Source organism: Bombina bombina, chromosome 4, assembly GCF_027579735.1.
Source record: "Bombina bombina isolate aBomBom1 chromosome 4, aBomBom1.pri, whole genome shotgun sequence".
NCBI lineage: Eukaryota > Metazoa > Chordata > Amphibia > Anura > Bombinatoridae > Bombina > Bombina bombina.
Genome location: NC_069502.1, coordinates 1,090,566,098 through 1,090,585,216, shown reverse-complemented (window position 1 = coordinate 1,090,585,216; position 19,119 = coordinate 1,090,566,098). Strand labels below are relative to the sequence as shown.

Genomic DNA, 19,119 nt, shown 5'->3' with positions numbered 1-19,119 from the left:
ATAAAATGTATGTAATATTTAAACATCTTTATACATACATTTCATGCAGGGGGAAATGGCGGTACATATTGAGTCAACTCACATACAAAGTACAGACAGATTACGTGAGATGAGGATGATATGGAGGGAAATTAAAAAAAATATATATTACTGATATGATTGACACTGAGGTAACAGTCTCAAGCTTTTAATACCTTGTATTTTTAGGATTCTGCAAAAGGCAATGTACGGTTTATAAAATTCTGCTTATGTTGAAATAACCCATGCACATTAGTGAAGGCTGTTTTATTTTGACCAACTGTTGCAAATTTCGAAAAATAAAAAATGGAACTAGACTTTTTTATACTGTGGGTGCACAAAAGATAAATGTTACATTTATAAATACTTACAACTCTTGCTTCAGGTTTAACGCCTCATCTACATTATCATGACGGCAGCATAAATTAATTAACGCTGCATAAGCTCCAACACTCAAATCCTCCTCGTATTTAGCCTTCACTTCTAGAGCCTTTTGCATGTTCTGAAAAATATGAAGAGGCATACTCACACATATTCTGTGTTGAACATCAAAAGTTACTGCCTGACCTGGGTTATTATTATTAAAGGGACAGTCTAGTCAAAATTAAACTTTAATGATTCAGATAGGGCATGCAATTTTAAACAACTTTCCAATTTACTTTTATCATCAAACTTGCTTTGTTCTCTTGGTATTCTTTGTTGAAAGCTAAACCTAGGTAGGCTCATATAATTTCTAAGCTCTTGAAGGCAGCTTCTCATCTCAATGCATTTTGACCGTTTTCAAAGCTAGACCATGCTAGTTCATGTGTGCCATATAGATAACATTGCGCTGATTCCTGTGGAGTTATTTATGAGTCAGCACGGATTGGATAAAATCCAACTGTCAAAATAAATGAGATAAAGGGGCAGTCTGCAGAGGCTTAGAAACAAGGTAATCACAAAGGTAAAAAACAAAAAAGTGTATAAATATAATGTTTGGTTTTGCAAAACTGGGGGATGGGTAATAAAGGAATTATATTTTTAAACAATAGCTGCCCCTTTAAAAAGGGACATAAAACCCAAACATTTTCTTTTGTGGAAAAAAAAAAAAAAAAAAAATCATAACCACCATAAAAAGGGTGGGCCTCATGGACTCTTGCCAATATGAAAGAAATGAATTTATCAGGTAAGTTCTTACATAAATTATGTTTTCTTTCATGTAATTGGCAAGAGTCCATGAGCTAGTGAAATATGGGATATCAATACCCAAGATGTGGAGTCTTCCACTAAAGAGTCACTAGAGAGGGAGGGAATAAAATAAAAACAGCCATATACCGCTGAAAAAATTAGTCCACAACCCAAAAAAACAGAATTTATGTTTACCTGATAAATTACTTTCTCCAACGGTGTGTCCGGTCCACGGCGTCATCCTTACTTGTGGGATATTCTCTTCCCCAACAGGAAATGGCAAAGAGCCCAGCAAAGCTGGTCACATGATCCCTCCTAGGCTCCGCCTACCCCAGTCATTCGACCGACGTAAAGGAGGAATATTTGCATAGGAGAAACCATATGGTACCGTGGTGACTGTAGTTAAAGAAAATAAATTATCAGACCTGATTAAAAAAACCAGGGCGGGCCGTGGACCGGACACACCGTTGGAGAAAGTAATTTATCAGGTAAACATAAATTCTGTTTTCTCCAACATAGGTGTGTCCGGTCCACGGCGTCATCCTTACTTGTGGGAACCAATACCAAAGCTTTAGGACACGGATGAAGGGAGGGAGCAAATCAGGTCACCTAAATGGAAGGCACCACGGCTTGCAAAACCTTTCTCCCAAAAATAGCCTCAGAAGAAGCAAAAGTATCAAACTTGTAAAATTTGGTAAAAGTGTGCAGTGAAGACCAAGTCGCTGCCCAACATATCTGATCAACAGAAGCCTCGTTCTTGAAGGCCCATGTGGAAGCCACAGCCCTAGTGGAATGAGCTGTGATTCTTTCGGGAGGCTGCCGTCCGGCAGTCTCGTAAGCCAATCTGATGATGCTTTTAATCCAAAAAGAGAGAGAGGTAGAAGTTGCTTTTTGACCTCTCCTTTTACCAGAATAAACAACAAACAAGGAAGATGTTTGTCTAAAATCCTTTGTAGCATCTAAATAGAATTTTAGAGCGCGAACAACATCCAAATTGTGCAACAAACGTTCCTTCTTTGAAACTGGTTTCGGACACAGAGAAGGTACGATAATCTCCTGGTTAATGTTTTTGTTAGAAACAACTTTTGGAAGAAAACCAGGTTTAGTACGTAAAACCACCTTATCTGCATTGGAACACCAGATAAGGAGGAGAACACTGCAGAGCAGATAATTCTGAAACTCTTCTAGCAGAAGAAATTGCAACTAAAAACAAAACTTTCCAAGATAATAACTTAATATCAACGGAATGCAAGGGTTCAAACGGAACCCCCTGAAGAACTGAAAGAACTAAATTGAGACTCCAAGGAGGAGTCAAAGGTTTGTAAACAGGCTTAATTCTAACCAGAGCCTGAACAAAGGCTTGAACATCTGGCACAGCGGCCAGCTTTTTGTGAAGTAACACAGACAAGGCAGAAATCTGTCCCTTCAGGGAACTTGCAGATAATCCTTTTTCCAATCCTTCTTGAAGGAAGGATAGAATCCTAGGAATCTTAACCTTGTCCCAAGGGAATCCTTTAGATTCACACCAACAGATATATTTTTTCCAAATTTTGTGGTAAATCTTTCTAGTTACAGGCTTTCTGGCCTGAACAAGAGTATCGATAACAGAATCTGAGAATCCTCGCTTCGATAAGATCAAGCGTTCAATCTCCAAGCAGTCAGCTGGAGTGAAACCAGATTCGGATGTTCGAACGGACCCTGAACAAGAAGGTCTCGTCTCAAAGGTAGCTTCCAAGGAGGAGCCGATGACATATTCACCAGATCTGCGTACCAAGTCCTGCGTGGCCACGCAGGAGCTATCAAGATCACCGACGCCCTCTCCTGATTGATCCTGGCTACCAGCCTGGGGATGAGAGGAAACGGCGGGAACACATAAGCTAGTTTGAAGGTCCAAGGTGCTACTAGTGCATCCCCTAGAGCCGCCTTGGGATCCCTGGATCTGTACCCGTAGCAAGGAACTTTGAAGTTCTGACGAGAGGCCATCAGATCCATGTCTGGAATGCCCCACAGCTGAGTGACTTGGGCAAAGATTTCCGGATGGAGTTCCCACTCCCCCGGATGCAATGTCTGACGACTCAGAAAATCCGCTTCCCAATTTTCCACTCCTGGGATGTGGATAGCAGACAGGTGGCAGGAGTGAGACTCCGCCCATAGAATGATTTTGGTCACTTCTTCCATCGCCAGGGAACTCCTTGTTCCCCCCTGATGGTTGATGTACGCAACAGTTGTCATGTTGTCTGATTGAAACCGTATGAACTTGGCCCTCGCTAGCTGAGGCCAAGCCTTGAGAGCATTGAATATCGCTCTCAGTTCCAGAATATTTATCGGTAGAAGAGATTCTTCCCGAGACCAAAGACCCTGAGCTTTCAGGGATCCCCAGACCGCGCCCCAGCCCATCAGACTGGCGTCGGTCGTGACAATGACCCACTCTGGTCTGCGGAATGTCATCCCTCGTGACAGGTTGTCCAGGGACAGCCACCAACGGAGTGAGTCTCTGGTCCTCTGATTTACTTGTATCTTCGGAGACAAGTCTGTATAGTCCCCATTCCACTGACTGAGCATGCACAGTTGTAATGGTCTTAGATGAATGCGTGCAAAAGGAACTATGTCCATTGCCGCTACCATCAACCCGATCACTTCCATGCACTGAGCTATGGAAGGAAGAGGAACGGAATGGAGTATCCGACAAGAGTCTAGAAGTTTTGTTTTTCTGGCCTCTGTCAGAAAAATCCTCATTTCTAAGGAGTCTATTATTGTTCCCAAGAAGGGAACCCTTGTTGACGGAGATAGAGAACTCTTTTCCACGTTCACTTTCCATCCGTGAGGTCTGAGAAAGGCCAGGACAATGTCCGTGTGAGCCTTTGCTTGAGGAAGGGACGACGCTTGAATCAGAATGTCGTCCAAGTAAGGTACTACAGCAATGCCCCTTGGTCTTAGCACAGCTAGAAGGGACCCTAGTACCTTTGTGAAAATCCTTGGAGCAGTGGCTAATCCGAAAGGAAGCGCCACGAACTGGTAATGTTTGTCCAGGAATGCGAACCTCAGGAACCGATGATGTTCCTTGTGGATAGGAATATGTAGATACGCATCCTTTAAATCCACCGTGGTCATGAATTGACCTTCCTGGATGGAAGGAAGAATAGTTCGAATGGTTTCCATCTTGAACGATGGAACCTTGAGAAACTTGTTTAAGATCTTGAGATCTAAGATTGGTCTGAACGTTCCCTCTTTTTTGGAAACTATAAACAGATTGGAGTAGAACCCCATCCCTTGTTCTCTTAATGGAACGGGATGAATCACTCCCATTTTTAACAGGTCTTCTACACAATGTAAGAATGCCTGTCTTTTTATGTGGTCTGAAGACAACAGAGACCTGTGGAACCTCCCCCTTGGGGGAAGTCCCTTGAATTCCAGAAGATAACCTTGGGAGACTATTTCTAGCGCCCAAGGATCCAGAACATCTCTTGCCCAAGCCTGAGCGAAGAGAGAGAGTCTGCCCCCCACCAGATCCGGTCCCGGATCGGGGGCCAACATTTCATGCTGTCTTGGTAGCAGTGGCAGGTTTCTTGGCCTGCTTTCCCTTGCTCCAGCCTTGCATTGGTCTCCAAGCTGGCTTGGCTTGAGAAGTATTACCCTCTTGCTTAGAGGACGTAGCACTTTGGGCTGGTCCGTTTCTACGAAAGGGACGAAAATTAGGTTTATTTTTTGCCTTGAAAGGCCGATCCTGAGGAAGGGCGTGGCCCTTACCCCCAGTGATATCCGAGATAATCTCTTTCAAGTCAGGGCCAAACAGCGTTTTCCCCTTGAAAGGAATGTTAAGTAGCTTGTTCTTGGAAGACGCATCAGCCGACCAAGATTTCAACCAAAGCGCTCTGCGCGCCACAATAGCAAACCCAGAATTCTTAGCCGCTAACCTAGCCAATTGCAAAGTGGCGTCTAGGGTGAAAGAATTAGCCAATTTGAGAGCATTGATTCTGTCCTTAATCTCCTCATAAGGAGGAGAATCACTGTCGACCGCCTTTATCAGCTCATCGAACCAGAAACATGCGGCTGTAGCGACAGGGACAATGCATGAAATTGGTTGTAGAAGGTAACCCTGCTGAACAAACATCTTTTTAAGCAAACCTTCTAATTTTTTATCCATAGGATCTTTGAAAGCACAACTATCCTCTATGGGTATAGTGGTGCGTTTGTTTAAAGTGGAAACCGCTCCCTCGACCTTGGGGACTGTCTGCCATAAGTCCTTTCTGGGGTCGACCATAGGAAAAAATTTTTAAATATGGGGGGAGGGACGAAAGGAATACCGGGCCTTTCCCATTCTTTATTAACAATGTCCGCCACCCGCTTGGGTATAGGAAAAGCTTCTGGGAGCCCCGGCACCTCTAGGAACTTGTCCATTTTACATAGTTTCTCTGGGATGACCAACTTGTCACAATCATCCAGAGTGGATAATACCTCCTTAAGCAGAATGCGGAGATGTTCCAACTTAAATTTAAATGCAATCACATCAGGTTCAGCTTGTTGAGAAATGTTCCCTGAATCAGTAATTTCTCCCTCAGACAAAACCTCCCTGGCCCCATCAGACTGAGTTAGGGGCCCTTCAGAAATATTAATATCAGCGTCGTCATGCTCTTCAGTATCTAAAACAGAGCAGTCGCGCTTACGCTGATAAGTGTTCATTTTGGCTAAAATGTTTTTGACAGAATTATCCATTACAGCCGTTAATTGTTGCATAGTAAGGAGTATTGGCGCGCTAGATGTACTAGGGGCCTCCTGAGTGGGCAAGACTCGTGTAGACGAAGGAGGGAATGATGCAGTACCATGCTTACTCCCCTCACTTGAGGAATCATCTTGGGCATCATTGTCATTGTCACATAAATCACATTTATTTAAATGAATAGGAATTCTGGCTTCCCCACATTGAGAACACAGTCTATCTGGTAGTTCAGACATGTTAAACAGGCATAAACTTGATAACAAGTACAAAAAACGTTTTAAAATAAAACCGTTACTGTCACTTTAAATTTTAAACTGAACACACTTTATTACTGCAAATGCGAAAAAACATGAAGGAATTGTTCAAAATTTACCAAATTTTCACCACAGTGTCTTAAAGCCTTAAAAGTATTGCACACCAAATTTGGAAGCTTTAACCCTTAAAATAACGGAACCGGAGCCGTTTTGAACTTTAACCCCTTTACAGTCCCTGGTATCTGCTTTGCTGAGACCCAACCAAGCCCCAAGGGGAATACGATACCAAATGACGCCTTCAGAAAGTCTTTTCTAAGTATCAGAGCTCCTCTCACATGCGACTGCATGCCATGCCTCTCAAAAACAAGTGCGCAACACTGGCGCGAAAATGAGGCTCTGCCTATGCTTTGGGAAAGCCCCTAAAGAATAAGGTGTCTAAAACAGTGCCTGCCGATATTATTATATCAAAATACCCAGATAAAATGATTCCTCAAGGCTAAATATGTGTTAATAATCAATCGATTTAGCCCAAAAAAAGTCTACAGTCTTAATAAGCCCTTTTTGAAGCCCTTATTTACAATCGTAATAAACATGGCTTACCGGATCCCAGAGGGAAAATGACAGCTTCCAGCATTACATCGTCTTGTTAGAATGTGTCATACCTCAAGCAGCAAGAGACTGCTCACTGTTCCCCCAACTGAAGTTAATTGCTCTCAACAGTCCTGTGTGGAACAGCCATGGATTTTAGTGACGGTTGCTAAAATCATTTTCCTCATACAAACAGAAATCTTCATCTCTTTTCTGTTTCTGAGTAAATAGTACATACCAGCACTATTTCAAAATAACAAACTCTTGATTGAATAATAAAAACTACAGTTAAACACTAAAAAACTCTAAGCCATCTCCGTGGAGATGTTGCCTGTACAACGGCAAAGAGAATGACTGGGGTAGGCGGAGCCTAGGAGGGATCATGTGACCAGCTTTGCTGGGCTCTTTGCCATTTCCTGTTGGGGAAGAGAATATCCCACAAGTAAGGATGACGCCGTGGACCGGACACACCTATGTTGGAGAAAATAAGTTTATTTCCAATTGAAAGAAAAAAACTTAAAAGCAGAAGAATCAAACTGAATCAGCTGCGTGAAGAACTTTTCTACCAGAAACTGCTTTCGAAAAAGCAAATACATCAAAACGGTAGAATTTAGTAAATGTATGCAAAAGAGGACCAAGTTGCTGCTTTGCAAATCTGATCAACTGAAGCTTCATTCTTAAAAGCCCACGAAGTGGAGACTGATCTAGTAGAATGAGCTGTAATTCTCTGAGGCGGGGCTTGACCCGACTCCAATAAGCTTGATGAATCAAAAGCTTTAACCAAGAGGCCAAGGAAATAGCAGAGGCCTCCTGACCTTTCCTAGGAAAATATAACAGACTAGAAGTCTTCCTGAAATCTTTAGTAGCTTCAACATAATATTTCAAAGCTCTCACCACATCCAAAGAATGTAAGGATCTTTCCAAAGGATTCTTAGGATTAGGACACAAGGAAGAGACAAATTCAAAAGAAGTCCGCAAAACCGCCTTATCCTGATGAAAAATCAGAAAAGGAGATTCACAAGAAAGAGCAGATTGCTCAGAAACTCTTCTAGCAGAAGAGATGGCCAAAAAGGAACAACACTTTCCAAGAAAGTAATTTAATGCCCAAAGAAAGCATAGGCTCAAATGGAGGAGCCTGTAAAGCCTTCAGAACCAAATTAAGACTCCAAGGAGGAGAAATAGATTTAATGAAAGGTTAATACGAACTAAAGCCTGTACAAAACAGTGTATATCAGGAAGTATAGCAATCTTTCTGTGAAATAAAACAGAAAGAGCGGAGATTTGTCCTTTCAAGGAACTTGCAGACAAAACCTTATCCAAACCATCCTGAAGAAACTGTGAAATTCTAGGAATTCTAAAAGAATGCCAAGAGAATTTATGAGAAGAACACCTGTAAGTCTTCCAAACTCTATAATAAATCTTTCTAGAGACAGATTTAAGAGCTTGTAACATAGTATTAATCACTGAGTCAGAGAAACCTCTATGACTTAGAACTAAGCGTTCAATTTCCATACTTTAAAATTTAATGATTTGAGATCCTGATGGAAAAACGGACCTTGAGATAGTAGGTCTGGCCGTAACGGAAGTGGCCAAGGCAGGCAACTGGACATCCGAACCAGATCCGCATACCAAAAACCTGTGTGGCCATGCTGGCGCCACCAGCAACACAAATGATTATTCCATGATGATTTTGGAAATCACTCTTGGAAGGAGAACTAGAGGCAGGAAGATGTAAGCAGGATGATAACACCAAAGAAGTATCAGCGCATCCACTGCTTCCGCCTGAACATCCCTGGACCTGGACAGGTATCTGGGAAGTTTCTTGTTTAGATTAGAGGCCATGAGATCTATCTCTGGAAGACCCCACATCTGAACAAACTGAGAAAACACATCTGGATGGAGGGACCACTCCCCTGGATGTAAAGTCTGGCGGCTGAGATAATCCGCTTCCCAATTGTCTACACCTGGGATATGCACCACAGAGATTAGACAGGAGCTGGATTCCGCCCAAACAAGTATTCGAGATACTTCTGTCATAGCTTGGGGACTGTGAGTCCCACGCTGATGATTGACATATGCCATTGTTGTGATATTGTCTGTCTGAAAACAAATGAACGGTTCTCTCTTAACAGAGGCCAAAACTGAAGAGCTCTGAGAATTGCATGGAGTTCAAAAATATTTATTGGTAATCTCGCCTCTTAAGATTTCCAAACCCCTTGTGCTGTCAGAGATCCCCAAACAGCTCCCCAACCTGAGAGACTCGCATCTGTTGTAATCACAGTCCAAGTTGGCCGAACAAAAGAAGCCCCTTGAAATAAACAATGGTGATCTATCCACCATGTCAGAGAGTGTCGTACATTGGGATTTAAGGATATTAATTGTGATATCTTTGTATAATCCCTGCACCATTGATTCAGCATACAAAGCTGAAGAGGTCTCATGTGAAAACGAGCAAAGGGGATCGCGTCCGATGCTGCAGTCATGAGACCTAAAACTTCCATGCACATAGCCACTGAAGGGAATGACTGAGACTGAAGGTGCCGGCAGGCTGTAACCAATTTTAAACGTCTCTTGTCTGTTAGAGACAGAGTCATGGACACTGAATCTATCTGGAAGCCTAAAAAGGTGACCCTTGTCTGAGGAATCAAGAAACTCTTTGGTAAATTGATCCTCTAACCATGTTTCCAAGAAACAACACTAGTTGATTCGTGTGAGATTCTGCAGAACGTAAAGACTGAGCTAGTACCAAGATATCGTCCAAATAAGGAAACACTGCAATACCCTGTTCTCTGAATACAGAGAGAAGGGCACCAATGAACCTTTAAAAAGATTATTGGAGCTGTTGCTAGGCCAAATGGAAGAGTAACAAATTGGTAATGCTTGTCTAGAAAAAAGAATCTCAGAAACTGATAATGTTCTGGATGAATCAGAATATGAAGGTATGCATCCTGCAAGTCTATTGTAGACATATAATGTCCTTGCTGAACAAAAGGCAGAATAGTCCTTATAGTCTCCATCTTGAAAGTTGGTACTCATACATAACGATTCAAAATTTTCAGATCCAGAACTGGTCTGAATAATTTTTCCTTCTTTAAGACATTGAATAGATTTGAATAAAACCCCAAACCTTGTTCCAGAAGAGGAACTGGCATGATTACCCCTGAAGACTCCAGGTCTGAAACACACTTCAGGAAAGCCTGAGCTTTTACCGGATATGTGAGAGAAACAATCTTCTCACAAGAGGTCTTACTCTGAATCCTATTCAATACCCTTAGAGACAATGCTCTAAATCTATAGATTTTGAACAGATTTTATCCAAATATCCTTGAAAAACCTTAATCTGCCCCCTACCAGCTGAGCTGGAATGAAGGCCGCACCTACATGCAGACTTAGGGGCTGACTTCGGTTTCCTAAAAGGCTTGGATATATTCCAATTTGAGGAATGCTTCCAATTGGAGGCAGATTCCTTGGGGGAAGGATTTGTTCCTTATTCTGACGATAGGAACGAAAACAGTTAGAAGCCTTAGATTTACCCTTAGGTTTTTTTTATCCTGAGACATAAAAACTCCCTTTCCCCCAGTAACAGTTGAAATAATATTATCCAACTGGGACTCAAATAAATTATTACCTTGGAAAGAAAGAGATAGTAATCTATAATTAGATGTCATATCAGCATTCCAAGATTTAAGCCACGAAGCTCTTTTAGCTAAAATAGCTAAAGACATGGATCTAACATCAATTTTGATAATATCAAAAATAGCATCATAAATAAAATGATTAGCATATTGCAATAAGCGAATAATGCTATATAAGTCAGAATCCAATTCCTGTTGCGCTAAATTCTCCAACCAGAAAGTTGATGCAGCCGCAACATCAGCCAAAGAAATTGCAGGTCTAAGAAGATGACCTGAATATAAATAGGCCTTCCTTAGATAAGATTCAAGCTTCCTATCTAAAGGATCCTTAAAGGAAGTACTATCTTCCATAGGAATAGTGGTACGTTTAGCAAGAGTAGAAATAGCCCCATCAACTTTGGGGATCTTTTCCCAAAACTCTATAGATTTTGCTGATAAAGGATACAATTTTTTAAACCTTGAAGAAGGAATAAAAGAAGTACCTGGCTTATGCCATTCCTTTAGAAAGCATATCCGAAATAGTCTCAGGAATAGGAAAAAAACCCTGGAGAAACCACAGGAGGTTTAAAAACAGCATTTAAACGTTTATTAGACTTAACGTCAAGAGGACTGGTTACCTCAATATCCAAAGTAATTAACACTTCTTTTAATAAAGAACGCATATACTCAATTTTAAATAAATAAGTAGATTTGTTAGTGTCAATGTCTGAGGAGGATCTTCTGAATCAGATAGATCCTCATCAGTAGAGGATAATTTATTATGTTGTTGGTCATTTGAAATTTCATCAACTAAATGAGAAGTTTCAAAAGACCTTTTACATTTATTTGAAGGTGGAAATGCAGACAAAGCCTTCAGAATAGAATCAAAAACAAATTCTTAAAAATTTACAGGTATATCATGCACATTAGAAGTTGAAGGAACTGCAACTGGCAATGTACTAATACTAATGGATACACTATCTGCATGTAAAAGTTTATCATGATAACTAATACAAATGACATTTCGGCGAGATAATTTCTACAATTTTACAACAAATGCACTTAGCTTTGGTTGAACCAATGTCACGCAGCAATTTTCCAGTAGAAGCTTCTGAGGCAGGATCAGGTTAAGACATCTTGCAAAATGTAAGATAAAAAACAACATATAAAGCAAAATGATCTATTTCCTTATATGACAGTTTCAGGAATGGGAAAAACATGCAAATAGCATAGCCCTCTGATAGAAAAAAGCAAGAGGCAAACATCAATGGGGTATAGAAATAATAAAAAAGTTACCGGAAATGACACACTCGCGTCACTAATGACGCAACAGTGTGAAAGGTCTCGGCATCAAGTATGAAGCCGGAAGTGACAAACTTGCGTCATAGACGTAATAAAGTTTAGCATTTGACGCACCCGCGGGCCTAATACCGCCCGCAATTTGTAAAAAGTAGTCAATTGAGAAAAAACATAATTTATGCTTACCTGATAAATTCCTTTCTCCTGTAGTGTAGTCAGTCCACGGGTCATCCATTACTTATGGAATATATATCTCTTCCTAACAGGAAACTGCAAGAGAATTACCCAGCAGAGCTGCTATATAGCTCCTCCCCTCACATATCATACTCAGTCATTCGACCAAAGCAGATGAGAAAGGAGGAACCATAGGGTACAGTGGTGACTGGAGTTTAATTAAAATTTAGACCTGCCGTAAAAACAGGGCGGGCCGTGGACTGATTACACTACAGGAGAAAGGAATTTATCAGGTAAGCATAAAACAGAATTTATGTTTACCTGATAAATTTCTTTCTCCAACGGTGTGTCCGGTCCACGGCGTCATCCTTACTTGTGGGATATTCTCTTCCCCAACAGGAAATGGCAAAGAGCCCAGCAAAGCTGGTCACATGATCCCTCCTAGGCTCCGCCTACCCCAGTCATTCGACCGACGTTAAGGAGGAATATTTGCATAGGAGAAACCATATGGTACCGTGGTGACTGTAGTTAAAGAAAATAAAATATCAGACCTGATTAAAAAAACCAGGGCGGGCCGTGGACCGGACACACCGTTGGAGAAAGAAATTTATCAGGTAAACATAAATTCTGTTTTCTCCAACATAGGTGTGTCCGGTCCACGGCGTCATCCTTACTTGTGGGAACCAATACCAAAGCTTTAGGACACGGATGAAGGGAGGGAGCAAATCAGGTCACCTAAATGGAAGGCACCACGGCTTGCAAAACCTTTCTCCCAAAAATAGCCTCAGAAGAAGCAAAAGTATCAAACTTGTAAAATTTGGTAAAAGTGTGCAGTGAAGACCAAGTCGCTGCCCTACATATCTGATCAACAGAAGCCTCGTTCTTGAAGGCCCATGTGGAAGCCACAGCCCTAGTGGAATGAGCTGTGATTCTTTCGGGAGGCTGCCGTCCGGCAGTCTCGTAAGCCAATCTGATGATGCTTTTAATCCAAAAAGAGAGAGAGGTAGAAGTTGCTTTTTGACCTCTCCTTTTACCTGAATAAACAACAAACAAGGAAGATGTTTGTCTAAAATCCTTTGTAGCATCTAAATAGAATTTTAGAGCGCGAACAACATCCAAATTGTGCAACAAACGTTCCTTCTTTGAAACTGGTTTCGGACACAGAGAAGGTACGATAATCTCCTGGTTAATGTTTTTGTTAGAAACAACTTTTGGAAGAAAACCAGGTTTAGTACGTAAAACCACCTTATCTGCATGGAACACCAGATAAGGAGGAGAACACTGCAGAGCAGATAATTCTGAGACTCTTCTAGCAGAAGAAATCGCAACTAAAAACAAAACTTTCCAAGATAATAACTTAATATCAACGGAATGTAAGGGTTCAAACGGAACCCCCTGAAGAACTGAAAGAACTAAATTGAGACTCCAAGGAGGAGTCAAAGGTTTGTAAACAGGCTTGATTCTAACCAGAGCCTGAACAAAGGCTTGAACATCTGGCACAGCTGCCAGCTTTTTGTGAAGTAATACCGACAAGGCAGAAATCTGTCCCTTCAGGGAACTTGCAGATAATCCTTTTTCCAATCCTTCTTGAGGGAAGGATAGAATCCTAGGAATCTTAACCTTGTCCCAAGGGAATCCTTTAGATTCACACCAACAGATATATTTTTTCCAAATTTTGTGGTAAATCTTTCTAGTCACAGGCTTTCTGGCCTGAACAAGAGTATCGATCACAGAATCTGAGAATCCTCGCTTCGATAAAATCAAGCGTTCAATCTCCAAGCAGTCAGCTGGAGTGAAACCAGATTCGGATGTTCGAACGGACCCTGAACAAGAAGGTCTCGTCTCAAAGGTAGCTTCCAAGGTGGAGCCGATGACATATTCACCAGATCTGCATACCAAGTCCTGCGTGGCCACGCAGGAGCTATCAAGATCACCGACGCCCTCTCCTGCTTGATCCTGGCTATCAGCCTGGGGATGAGAGGAAATGGCGGGAACACATAAGCTAGTTTGAAGGTCCAAGGTGCTACTAGTGCATCCACTAGAGCCGCCTTGGGATCCCTGGATCTGGCCCCGTAGCAAGGAACTTTGAAGTTCTGACGAGAGGCCATCAGATCCATGTCTGGAATGCCCCACAGGTGAGTGACTTGGGCAAAGATTTCCGGATGGAGTTCCCACTCCCCCGGATGCAATGTCTGACGACTCAGAAAATCCGCTTCCCAATTTTCCACTCCTGGGATGTGGATAGCAGACAGGTGGCAGGAGTGAGACTCCGCCCAAAGAATAATTTTGGTTACTTCTTCCATCGCTAGGGAACTCCTTGTTCCCCCCTGATGGTTGATGTACGCAACAGTCGTCATGTTGTCTGATTGAAACCGTATGAACCTGGTCCTCGCAAGCTGGGGCCAGGCCTGGAGCGCATTGAATATCGCTCTCAGTTCCAGAATATTTATCGGTAGAAGAGATTCTTCCCGAGACCAAAGACCCTGAGCTTTCAGGGATCCCCAGACCGCGCCCCAGCCTATCAGACTGGCGTCGGTCGTGACAATGACCCACTCTGGTCTGTGGAACATCATCCCTTGAGACAGATTGTCCAGGGACAGCCACCAACGGAGTGAGTCTCTGGTCCTCTGATTTACTTGTATCTTCGGAGACAAGTCTGTATAGTCCCCATTCCACTGACTGAGCATGCACAGTTGTAATGGTCTTAGATGAATGCGCGCAAAAGGAACTATGTCCATCGCCGCCACCATCAACCCGATCACTTCCATGCACTGAGCTATGGAAGGAAGAGGAACGGAATGAAGTATCCGACAAGAGTCCAGAAGCTTTGTTTTTCTGGCCTCTGTTAGATCCTCATTTCTAAGGAGTCTATAATTGTTCCCAAGAAGGGAACCCTTGTTGACGGGGATAGAGAACTCTTTTCCACGTTCACTTTCCAGCCGTGAGATCTGAGAAAGGCCAGGACAATGTCCGTGTGAGCCTTTGCTTGAGGAAGGGACGACGCTTGAATCAGAATGTCGTCCAGGTAAGGTACTACTGCAATGCCCCTTGGTCTTAGCACCGCTAGAAGGGACCCTAGTACCTTTGTGAAAATCCTTGGAGCAGTGGCTAATCCGAAAGGAAGCGCCACGAACTGGTAATGTTTGTCCAGGAATGCAAACCTTAGGAACCGATGATGTTCCTTGTGGATAGGAATATGTAGATACGCATCCTTTAAATCCACCGTGGTCATAAATTGACCTTCCTGGATGGAAGGAAGGATAGTTCGAATGGTTTCCATCTTGAACGATGGGACCTTGAGAAATTTGTTTAAGATCTTGAGATCTAGGATTGGTCTGAACGTTCCCTCTTTTTTGGGAACTATGAACAGATTGGAGTAGAACCCCATCCCTTGTTCTCTTAATGGAACAGGATGAATCACTCCCATTTTTAACAGGTCTTCTACACAATGTAAGAACGCCTGTCTTTTTATGTGGTCTGAAGACAACTGCGACTTGTGGAACCTCCCCCTTGGGGGAAGTCCCTTGAATTCCAGAAGATAACCCTGGGAGACTATTTCTAGCGCCCAAGGATCCAGAACATCTCTTGCCCAAGCCTGAGCGAAGAGAGAGAGTCTGCCCCCCACCAGATCCGGTCCCGGATCGGGGGCCAATATTTCATGCTGTCTTGGTAACAGTGGCAGGTTTCTTGGCCTGCTTTCCCTTGTTCCAGCCTTGCATTGGTCTCCAAGCTGGCTTGGCCTGAGAAGTATTACCCTCTTGCTTAGAGGACGTAACACCTTGGGCTGGTCCGTTTTTACGAAAGGGACGAAAATTAGGTCTATTTTTTGCCTTGAAGGGCCGATCCTGAGGAAGGGCGTGGCCCTTACCCCCAGTGATATCAGAGATAATCTCTTTCAAGTCAGGACCAAACAGCGTTTTCCCCTTGAAAGGAATGTTTAGTAGCTTGTTCTTGGAAGACGCATCAGCCGACCAAGATTTCAACCAAAGCGCTCTGCGCGCCACAATAGCAAACCCAGAGTTCTTAGCCGCTAACTTAGCCAATTGCAAAGAGGCGTCTAGAGTGAAAGAATTAGCCAATTTGAGAGCATTGATTCTGTCCATAATCTCCTCATAAGGAGGAGAGTCACTATCGAGCACCTTAAGCAGTTCATCAAACCAGAAATATGCGGCTGTAGTGACAGGGACAATGCATGAAATGGGTTGTAGAAGGTAACCCTGCTGAACAAACATCTTTTTAAGCAAACCTTCTAATTTTTTATCCATAGGATCTTTGAAAGCACAACTATCCTCTATGGGAATAGTGGTGCGTTTGTTTAAAGTAGAAACCGCTCCCTCGACCTTGGGGACTGACTGCCATAAGTCCTTTCTGGGGTCGACCATAGGAAACAATTTTTTAAATATGGGGGGAGGGACGAAAGGAATACCGGGCCTTTCCCATTCTTTATTAACAATGTCCGCCAACCGCTTGGGTATAGGAAAAGCTTCTGGGAGCCCCGGCACCTCTAGGAACTTGTCCATTTTACATAGTTTCTCTGGGATGACTAAATTTTCACAATCATCCAGAGTGGATAATACCTCCTTAAGCAAAATGCGGAGATGTTCCAATTTAAATTTAAATGTAATCACATCAGATTCAGCCTGCTGAGAAATGTTCCCTAAATCAGTAATTTCTCCCTCAGACAAAACCTCCCTGGCCCCCTCAGATTGGGTTAGGGGCCCTTCAGAGATATTAATATCAGCGTCGTCATGCTCTTCAGTAACTAAAACAGAGCAGCCACGCTTACGCTGACAAGGGTTCATTTTGGCTAAAATGTTTTTGACAGAATTATCCATTACAGCCGTTAATTGTTGCATAGTAAGGAGAATTGGCGCGCTAGATGTACTAGGGGCCTCCTGAGTGGGCAAGACTCGTGTAGACGAAGGAGGGAATGATGCAGTACCATGCTTACTCCCCTCACTTGAGGAATCATCTTGGGCATCATTGTCATTATCACATAAATCACATTTATTTAAATGAATAGGAATTCTGGCTTCCCCACATTCAGAACACAGTCTATCTGGTAGTTCAGACATGTTAAACAGGCATAAACTTGATCAGAAAGTACAAAAAACGTTTTAAAATAAAACCGTTACTGTCACTTTAAATTTTAAACTGAACACACTTTATTACTGCAATTGCGAAAAAACATGAAGGAATTGTTCAAAATTCACCAAATTTTCACCACAGCGTCTTAAAGCCTTGAAAATATTGCACACCAATTTTGGAAGCTTTAACCCTTAAAATAACGGAACCGGAGCCGTTTTAAGCTTTAAACCCCTTTACAGTCCCTGGTATCTGCTTTGCTGAGACCCAACCAAACCCAAAGGGGAATACGATACCAAATGACGCCTTCAGAAGTCTTTTATAAGTATCAGAGCTCCTCTCACATGCGACTGCATGCCATGCCTTTCAAAAACAAGTGCGCAACACCGGCGCGAAAATGAGACTCTGCCTATGCTTTGGGAAAGCCCCTAAAGAATAAGGTGTCTAAAACGGTGCCTGCCGATATTATTAAATCAAAATACCCAGAATAAATGATTCCTCAAGGCTAAATAAGTGTTAATATCAATCGATTTAGCCCAAAAAAAGTCTACAGTTTAAATAAGCCCTTGTGAAGCCCTTATTTACAATCGTAATAAACATGGCTTACCGGATCCCATAGGGAAAATGACAGCTTCCAGCATTACATCGTCTTGTTAGAATGTGTCATACCTCAAGCAGCAAGAGACTGCAAACTGTTCCCCCAACTGAAGTTAATTGCTCTCAACAGTCCTGTGTGGAACAGCCATGGATTTTAGTTACGGTTGCTAAAATCATTTTCCTCATACAAACAGAATTCTTCATCTTTTTTCTGTTTCTGAGTAAATAGTACGTACCAGCACTATTTGAAAATAACAAACTCTTGATTGAATAATGAAAAACTACAGTTAAACACTAAAAAACTCTAAGCCATCTCCGTGGAGATGTTGCCTGTACAACGGCAAAGAGAATGACTGGGGTAGGCGGAGCCTAGGAGGGATCATGTGACCAGCTTTGCTGGGCTCTTTGCCATTTCCTGTTGGGGAAGAGAATATCCCACAAGTAAGGATGACGCCGTGGACCGGACACACCTATGTTGGAGAAATTATGTTTTCTCCTGTTAAGTGTAGTCAGTCCACGGGTCATCCATTACTTATGGAATACCAATACCAAAGCTAAAGTACACGGTTGAAGGGAGGGACAAGGCAGGAACATTAAACAGAAGGAACCACTGCCTGAAGTACCTTTCTCCCAAAAATAGCCTCCGACGAAGCAAAAGTGTCAAATTTGTAAAATTTTGAAAAAGTGTGAAGCGAAGACCAAGTCGCAGCCTTGCAAATCTGTTCAACAGAGGCCTTATTTTTAAAGGCCCAGGTGGAAGCCACAGCTCTAGTAGAATGAGCTGTAATCCTTTCAGGAGGCTGCTGTCCAGCAGTCTCATAGGCTAAGCGTATTATGCTACGAAGCCAAAAAGAGAGAGAGGTAGCCGAAGCCTTTTGACCTCTCCTCTGTCCAGAGTAAACGACAAACAGGGAAGAAGTTTGACAAAAATCCTTAGTTGCATGCAAATAGAATTTCAGGGCACGGACTACGTCCAGATTATGCAAAAGTCGTTCCTTCTTTGAAGAAGGGTTAGGACACAGAGATGGAACAACAATCTCTTGATTGATATTCCTGTTAGTAACTACCTTGGGTAAGAACCCAGGTTTAGTACGCAGGACTACCTTGTCTGAATGAAAAATCAGATAAGGAGAATCACAATGTAAGGCAGATAACTCAGAGACTCTTCGAGCCGAGGAAATAGCCATCAAAAACAGAACTTTCCAAGATAACAGCTTGATATCAATGGAATGAAGGGGTTCAAATGGAACGCCTTGAAGAACATTAAGAACTAAGTTTAAGCTCCACGGCGGAGCAACAGACTTAAACACAGGTTTAATCCTAGTTAAAGCCTGACAGAAAGCCTGAACGTCTGGAACTTCAGCCAGACGTTTGTGTAGAAGAATAGACAGAGCAGAAATCTGTCCCGTTAACGAACTAGTAGATAAGCCCTTTTCTAAACCCTCTTGTAGAAAGGACAATATCCTAGGAATCCTAACCTTACTCCATGAGTAACTCTTGGATTAGCACCAATGTAAATATTTACGCCATATCTTATGGTAAATTTTTCTGGTAACAGGCTTCCTAGCCTGTATTAAGGTATCAATAACCGACTCCGAGAAGCCAC

General features: G+C 42.4%; 1 protein-coding gene across 1 annotated transcript in view; it reads right to left on the bottom strand.

The window, feature by feature from the left end:
* The window catches only part of LRPPRC (leucine rich pentatricopeptide repeat containing), a gene marked incomplete in the record, with an annotated part of 877,407 nt that overhangs the window by 569,034 nt on the left and 289,254 nt on the right, over positions 1–19,119 (bottom strand). Inside the window, 1 exon segment of the mRNA XM_053712282.1 lies at positions 390–520. Coding sequence (XP_053568257.1) covers positions 390–520 — 131 coding nt within the window.